The sequence below is a fragment of the Pan troglodytes genome, chromosome 1 (assembly GCF_028858775.2).
Source record: "Pan troglodytes isolate AG18354 chromosome 1, NHGRI_mPanTro3-v2.0_pri, whole genome shotgun sequence".
In the NCBI taxonomy this organism is placed as follows: domain Eukaryota; kingdom Metazoa; phylum Chordata; class Mammalia; order Primates; family Hominidae; genus Pan; species Pan troglodytes.
Genome location: NC_072398.2, coordinates 208693393 through 208701920, shown reverse-complemented (window position 1 = coordinate 208701920; position 8528 = coordinate 208693393). Strand labels below are relative to the sequence as shown.

General features: G+C 50.8%; 1 protein-coding gene across 1 annotated transcript; it reads right to left on the bottom strand.

Annotated features, from left to right (window-relative positions):
• Positions 1-4728: 4728 nt before the first annotated feature.
• On the bottom strand, positions 4729-5171 carry LOC134807802 (peptidyl-prolyl cis-trans isomerase A-like). Its single transcript, XM_063788988.1, has one exon. The coding sequence runs from the start codon at positions 5106-5108 to the stop codon at positions 4785-4787; it is 324 nt and encodes a 107-aa protein (XP_063645058.1). The 5' UTR covers positions 5109-5171; the 3' UTR covers positions 4729-4784.
• Between the last annotated feature and the right edge of the window lie 3357 nt (positions 5172-8528).

Genomic DNA, 8528 nt, shown 5'->3' with positions numbered 1-8528 from the left:
ACAAGCTTGGGCCCTGAGGCAGAGCAAGGTGTGTGGGGAGACTGGAGGAGCTGATTGATGCATATAAGTCTGCTCCAGTTGTGTGTGAGGGGAGGGAGTCGGTGAGCCTCAGTTTCCCCCTCTGGGTTCCTTTGGATCAGTGTTGACCTAACTGCAGGTCACAAACTATGAATGAGTCATGACATTAATTTAGTGAGTTGTGACCAGCATTTTTAAAAAGGAATAGAACAGAATAAGATAGAAAATATCAGCATGCATTTCAAGAATTTAGAGGTATCTCTTTCTTGAGACTTTTGCTGTCGGCATGGGGGCCGCATGCTGGTACAGTGGGCACAGAGGTGTCTTATGGGATGGGTGGGGGCAGGGGCCTCCAGCAGCTCTGAGGGTGGCCTGGAGGGGCCTCTTCCTGCCCACCCTGCACACGCATCCGAGTCCAAGCAGGGGCCCCCAGGGGCGGTGGGAACAGGGAGACCCTCTCAGCTCTCCCCTGTGCATCTCGTGGGCTTGGAGTAGTCCCATAAATCGTCTGCCCGGAGTCAGGGGCATAGAACTCCCTGATTTATGCCCCGCCAGGTCCGCCCCCTCTGCCTCCCTCTCGGGCTTTGTGGGGCCAAGGCCTGGCAGGCTGCTGGCTCCAGACGGCCCCTGCGGTTGCCGTGGCGACAGGTTCAGGCTGGGCCATTATCCCGGCTCCCTCACCGCTTCCCGCCCTCAGGCAACCCTCCCTCCCTCGCTCTCATCAGGGCTGGCATTTGAACAGCACCGCGGGCTTCTTCTCCATAAGCCTGGCCCCTCCTGCAGGATGCCCCCCAAGTCCAGTGGGACCCATGCATCCATGTCACAGTGAAGTGCAGACTTGGAACTCACTAAGGCAAGGAAGGGGTGCTGAGCAAGTGCCTGGCCAGCATGCAGATCCCGCTTCTCCACTTCAAGGCTGGCCGTCGCAGCACCAGCCTCATGGGCTCACTGTAAAGAACTCGTGAGGGTCTACAGGGAAAGGGCTGGTCCTTGAGACCCCTGCAAGTCCCCATCGCCTCATCTGTAAAGTGAGCGTAATGACATTCACATTCATTGCTGTCTCCCAGGGCCTGCAGCAGTGTTGGGCACACGGTAGGTGTTCAATGGATGTGAGTGGATAAATGAATCCCACAGATCATTGTAAAAGTTCTTAAATGAGAACATAAGCATGGCGAGTTGAAGATGGCCATCAGTGCTTTGACAAGCTTCTTACTGAGATGGGGGGATTCACTTCCCGTCCCCCTGGGATCTGGACCCACGTTATGCTTGTCTGTAGCCAACAGAATGCAGCAGGAGTGACGCTGCTGCCCTCCAAGGCCAGGGCAGAAGGACCTTGCTGCTTCTGTGTTAGTCTCTAGGAGGCCCCAGCCACCATGTAAGAAACGGATAAACCCTCACACCTGTAATCCCAGCACTTTGGGGGCTGAGGCGCGCGGATCACCTGAGGTCGGGAGTTTGAAACCAGCCTGACCAACATGGAGAAACCCCATCTCTACTAAAAATGCAAAATTAGCTAGGCATGGTGGTGCACACCTGTAATCCCAGCTACTCAGGAGGCTGAGGCACTTGAACCTGGGAGGCAGAGGTTGCGGTGAGCCAAGATCGTGCCATTGCACTCCAGCCTGGGCAACAAGAGTGAAACTCTGTCTCAAAAAAAAAAAAAAGAAAAAGAAAAAACAAAAGAAACTGATGACCCTGGGAACTCCATGCTGGCGAGGCCACGTGGAGGCCCTGACCTGCAGGAAGAGAGAGAGGGAGGTACCCAGCCAGGCCCCAGCTCTTCCAGGCATTTGGAATCATCCCAGCTGAGGCAGAGATGAGTAGTCTCCACTGAGCCCTGTCCAAATTACCGATGCATGAACACAAAAGTATAATTTATTGTTCTAATCAACTTTGGATTGATTTGTTCTGCAGCATGGATTTGCTAGAACAGAATTAAAACCCTGAGCTCCATGCCTAGCACACAATAAGTGCTCAGTGAAGTAGTAGTGGGTAATAGTAATAGTAGTAGTTGTTGTTGCTGATGCTGCTGGGAAGCAAAATAGCCTAATAATTCAGAATCGAGGCTCTGGAGTCAGGATGCTTGGGTCTGAATCCCAGTCGCTAATTCTGCAGTCCTGGACAAGTTACTTTCCCTCTGTAGGCCTCAATTTCTTCATCTGTGTAAAAGTAGTAACGGGATGTGGATGTGGCAGCTCATGCCTGTAATCTCAGCACTTTGGGAGCTGAAGTGGGTGGATCCCCTGAGTTCAGGAGTTTGGGACCAGCCTGGACAAGAAACAGAGACCCCCCTCTCCACAAAAAACTAAAGAGTTACCCAGCTGTGATGGTGCATGCCTGCAGTTTCAGCTCCTCGGGAGAATCACTTGAGCCTGGGAGGATGAGGCTGCAGTGAGCCATAATCATGCCACTGCACTCCAGCCTGAGTGACAGAGCAAGACCCTGTCTCCAAAGAAAAAAAGAAAAGAAAAAAGTAATGATAGTTGACTACATTGTAGGGTTATTGAGAAGATCACATGAGACCATGCTATACACCCTGTTGACACAAAGCCCGTGCTGGCACATGACAGCCACCACCCTCATCATGGGCATCATCCTCATTATCTTCAATTAGATGTTGAAAGTGCGTGCTCTCATTTTATAAGACCCTGAAGGAGTCAGAGTTGGGAGGAACAAAGTGATTGTGTGCAACCCTCCATCACACAGATGGGATTGGGTTGCTGGTGGAGGCTTTGAATTACGCTATTTTTATCTTTATAAAGAGCTCCGGGTGGCCCATTTGAAAGGCAAATAAATAATAATGATGACAATGGGGAATGAGGGAGAGGAGGGGGAGAAGAATTTGCCTGGAGGAGCTCACCTACATCACTGCCTCTAGAACAGCCTAAGGGACTGATTGGTTCCTCACTGACTGCTAAATTCTGCAAGCTCTTGGGGCTGCAGGGTAGAGAAGCTTCTCAGTTTCTTTGGGTTTGTCCATCCTGCCTGTTGGACACTGTCAGGATCTTCCAGATCAGCCAGCCCATCCTCTCATTGTACATATAAGGACCAAAGAGGGACGGTGACTTGCCCAAGGTCACACAGTAGGTCAAGATCAGAGCTGGGACCAGAATCAGAGCCCCTGCCTCCCTCCCAGGTTGGATCTTTCATGCTGCTTCTGGCCTCAGAAGCAACACAGTTTGGCAGGGGCTTTGCTTACAAAGCTTTCAGGAACGGGCTTTGCCCTCTCCCTCTTGCCTACCACGGACTTTCTTGCATTAAAAATTCTCATTGTGGGAGTCTCCGCTATTACTCACTTCTTTCAAAATGGAATGCTAGCAGCTGACAAGGGGCCCACTCATCTCCAGCAGCGGCTAGAGCAGGACAAGGGTGGTTTTCCCATCCCCCTTTCACAAAAGGGGAAACAGAGGCCTTCAACACGCAAACGAGCCTGTGTTTACTCATCTCAAAAGGTCTCCGTGGCCTCTCCTTACAAAACAACGAGCAGACTCCCATCTACCTGGTACACTCGGGAGGACTCTAAGACCGCTGTAAGCTCCCCTGCTCAGCCACTGTCTCCCCAGCCACCTCGCCATGCCCAAGAATCCCCCTTTGGAGTTTCCTGCTTTTGAGTGAGAATGGCATTAATGGAAACCTCCGGGTCGCCATGCTGTTGCGCTGACAGTAAAGGGGTAGTGTGGAAAAAACACAGAAGTTGACGTCATTTAATCTTGCCTTGCCACTCGTTACCCGTCTGACCTTGAGCCCGTCATTTTACCTCTCTGAACCTTAGTTTCTTCGTCTATAAAATGGGGCTCATAATCGGGTCTATGCTACCCCACGAGGGTAAAAGGTGGCACTCTAGTTGTCCATTGCTACATAATAAACCACTCTGCAACTGAATGGCTTCAAAACAACAATCCTTTGTTTTGCTCATGAATTTGCAATTTGGGCAGGGCTGGGCAGAGCCAGCTGATCTCGCTCCCCTCCCCATAGTGTAGGTGGCAGCTGGGGGTGGCTGACAGGGCCTGGGGGATTCCCCTCTGCAGTGGTGACTGGCTTGACTGCTTTCTCCCCACCTGGTTCTCTCCACGGGGCAGCTTGGGCTTCCTTATACCGTGGCTGCTGGGTTTCAGAAGTGAGCATCCCAGGAGAAGGGAAAGTAGCTTTGGGCCTGGAAAGCATTACAGCAAACACTTCCATTGAAATCTGTCAGTCAAGCCCAGATTCAGAGAGAAGGGACATAAGAAATGGCATTTATAATTGCAACAAAATACAGCCGTGCCCCATGTAATGATGGGGATACGTTCTAAGAAATGCATCCCCAGGCAATTTTGTCATTGTGCAAACACCATAGAGTGCATTTACACAAACCTAGATGGTACACCATACCACACTCCTGGTCTCTATGGCTTAGCCTAGTGCTCCCAGGCTACAAACCTTTATTGCATGTTATTGTGTAGAATACTGTAGGCAATTGTAACACAATGGTAAGTATTTGTGTATCTAAATATGGAAAAGGTCATGAGTTGCATTGCTAGGGCGTCACTAGGTGATAGGAATTTTTTAGCACCATTATAATCTTTTTTTGTTATTTAGTTTTAATTTCATAATCATAAACTTAACTCTGCAATCCAGCTAAGTACAGAAGGGAAGAAGGAAAACATGGAACCCAAAGGGAACTGAGCCAGAGCACAAAGATTCTAGAATACGGAGAGCAAAAGGGGTGGTGGGGTGCTCTCCTGAGCTACAGAAGGAATGGGCTGGTGTTTAAGATAAAACACAATTCAAATTTGTTGGAGTTGTCCACAGTCAGCAATGGTGATCTTCTTGCTGGTCTTGCCATTCCTGGACCCAAAGCGCTCCATGGCCTCCACAACATTCATGCCTTCTTTCATATTGCCAAAGACCACGTGCTGGCCATCCAAACTCTCAGTCTTCGCAGTGCAGATGAAAAACCGGGAACCATTTGTGTTGGGTCCAGCATTTGCCGTGGACAAGATGCCAGGACCTGTATGCTTTAGGATGAAGTTCTCATCATCAAATTTCTCCTGGTGGACGGACTTGCCACCAGTGTCATTATGGTGCGTGAAGTCACCACCCCGACACATAAACCCTGGAATAATTCTGTGAAAGCAGGAACCCTTATAACCAAATCCTTTCTCTCCAGTGCTCATAGCATGAACGTTTTCTGCTGTGTTTGGAAACTTGTCTGCAGACAGCTTGAAGGAGACGTGGCCCAAGGACTCATCATCAATGAACACAGTGGGGTTGACCGTGGCTGATAGTACGGGGCTCCCGGCGGTGGCAGTGTCTGCAAAGCGAATGCACCATTATTATCTTATGGGACCATGGTCATATATGCAGTCCAGTGTTGACCAAAACGTCATTATGTAACGTGTGACTATGATTATCTACATAATTATTTACTGATGTCTGCTTTCCCCAACCGTTTAGATTGTCTTGTTCATTGCTGTATCCCCAGAGCCTAGAACAGTGCCTAGAAAGCAGAAGACCTTCAATAAACATGATTCAATATATAGCTGGATGAATGAACGGAGACCTCTCCCCTGAAATGACAACCCTGGGTCCCTGTAGCTCGGGTTAGGGTGGGGGCAGGGAGGTTATGAAAGGCGCGCCGGCTCCAGCAGCTGAGGCCTGGTTTTGGACCCCAACTCTGGCCCCAGGGTGCTGGGTGACCTTGGGTAAGTCACAGACTTCTCTGTGGGTGTCAGCAAAAGCTAATAAAACCAGACCCCGCTTTTCAACTTGTGTCATCCAAAACTCTGAGTATGACTTGCTTTAATTAAGATAAGAGCACAGTGAAATGTTTGGACTTGCTGTTCATTCTTTGATGTTCAGCCTTTTGCATTGTTGTTTGGATGTCCGGGGTCTTGGAGAACTGGATTTCGGTTCTTGGCTCTGGCTGGCGGGCTGCTGGCCTTCTGCTGTTTGCCTTGTTAAAAGCACTTATGATCTAATAAAGTGAGATTGATGTGGCCTCCCCGGGGATGAAACACTTTCCATTCCCCATATTCACTGTGCTTCCCAGTTGCACTCAAGGTTGCCATGTATTATGTAGCAATTGAGAACTAGGCCCTGGGCTGAGTTTCATTTCATCCTATGAGGTGGGTACTGTTACTGTCCCCATTCTACACATGTGGAAACTGAGGCACTTAGAGGCTACGGGACTTTTCTGAGGTCATGGTAAGTAATTGGGTAAGTAAAGGTATCAGGATCCGGGTCCGGAGAGCTGCATGGTCTCTCGTGGGTTGCTGGTGGCCCTGGCTTGGATGGGAAGCCCACAGGGTACTTGGGTGGGAGCTCGCAGGATAAGAAGCAAGTGAATCTCCATATCTTTTTTTTTTTTTTCTTTGAGACCGAGTCTTGCTCTGTTACCCAGGCTGGAGTGCAGTGACACGATCTTGGCTCACTGCAACCTCTGCCTCCCGGGTTCATGCCATTCTCCTGCTTCAGCCTCCTGAGTAGCTGCGACTACAGGTGCCTGCCACCACACCCAGCTAATTTTTTGTATTTTTAGTAGAGATGGGGTCTTGCCATGTTGGCCAGGCTGGTCTTGAACTCCTGACCTCAAATGATCCACTTGCCTCAGCCTCCCAAAGTGCTGGGATTACAAGTGTGAGCCACCGCACCCAGCCAAACCTCTGTCTCTGAGTTTGTTCAGTGACAATGTCAGGCCTTGGAGAAAGATAACAGGCCTATGAGGTGTTGTCTCTATGAATCCCCATTTTACAGCAGGGAAAACTGAGGCTCAGAGAGGTTGCCCAAAGGGGATTAGAAAGAATAATGGCTTGGAAGAGGAAAGTGCCTGGTTCACTGTCTGGGGTTAAGTCAGGTCAGAATGTCACGGTTGTACCAGTCTTGTGTGCGAGATGTTGACTGAACTGACTTTGGCATCTACTGCCCAAGAATAGCGGGGATGGGAAGTGACTGGGCCTCCCTGGGGGCAGCCCATTCTGTGTAGAATGGTCCTCAGGAAGATGAAATCATGTAGGAAAACACCCCACATCCCTGGTTCCCACAGTCACTGATGGGGGTGGAATGGGGGGCTGCAAAGGAAGCTGGTACTCTTTACTGGTGCTCAACTGAAGCTGTGGGTGCCCCCAGGAGCACAAATAGCCCAGCAACGTCCTTTGCTGTTAGTCTGTTGCAACATTAGAAATTCCACCATGAACAGCTTCTAGAGAAAGCACAACCTTGTTGAGAAGAAAGGAAAGTCACACGTGAGGTCACTTGCACAGCAGCCTAGGAGATTCAGTTTCCTTATCTCAAAAATGGAACCAACACCAACCCCCTCAGGTTGTGAAAACTCCCAACACAGTTCCAGGGGGCAAAGGAGGTGTGTTCTTCCTGAATGGAGGGGCCCCCCAGCAGACCTGGAGCTTCTGGCCCTGCTGCTGAATGCAGGAGGATGGCAACTCACTGGAATTCTGCTGTGCCCAGGCCTCACCAGCCTGTAGGTACCCAGGTCACACTTATGTTAATATCCAGATGAAGAAGTTTCTTAGACCTCATCCCCTCCAAACACCCCTCCCCAGCCCCAGCCAGAAGGCCAGTTACTCCCGGCACCTCCCCAAGTGGTGTCCAAACCCCAGCCGGGAGTTTTCTCCACTTCTTGGTGAGATGCCTGGTGACTGCATTGGCCACAGGCGCTCCTGCAAAAACGCTGCACCAGGTGTGGCCACCCTCCACTCTGGTCACCCTGAGCTTCCAGGTGCCACGTTTGTCATGGCCATGGAGGCGCCATGTTTGCCACATCACCATGGAGGTAGTCAAGCAGTGGGCTTAGGCCAACTCCAGTTTGCAAACTGTCACCTGGGCCCTAAGGCAGCCCTTCCAGGACCCTGGGTCTTGCATGGTCTCCATGACAACGGCTTGGGCCGCATCTTTCTCTGTCCTTTTCTCAACAAGACTCAAAACCGAGGTGGAGGACATACCTTTTCCCCCTTTTCCCCTGTCACCCTCATCTCCCTCATTCTTGACCTCAAGTGCCCAGCTCCTCCCTCCCTCTGTGAATCTTCACCAGAGAGGACCCAGCAGGGCCACCATCAGCCAGACTCTGAATCCCAGCATGGGTTCAACTGGCCCAGCCTGCTACAGAGAGAAAGGGAGTCCCACCGCAGCCCCTCCAGCTGGAGTGTGGGGCATGAGCCACAGCAGACTCAGGCCCTCCATGCTGGCTGGGCAAGCCCCTTCCCTGTCTGGGCCTTTACTTTCACATCTGTGGCTAGACACTTCCCAAGGCCCCCTCCAGCTCAGACATTCTGAGTCCTGATGTCTTCTCTCCACCTAAGGCAGCCAGCAGCGACCAGTCCCTCTTTCCCCTCCAGGCCACACTGGAGCAGCCCAGCCCCTTATCACACGCAGCCATCTTCGTTGTTTGCATGGTGCTCATTTCCCCTGGCTAAGAAAACATGTTCGCAAAATCAGATTTCCCTGGAAAGCCAGCAGGTTAAAAGGAAAGGAAACGTTGAATTCTGTGGAGTGGGGATCTGAAGGCAGAGACTGAC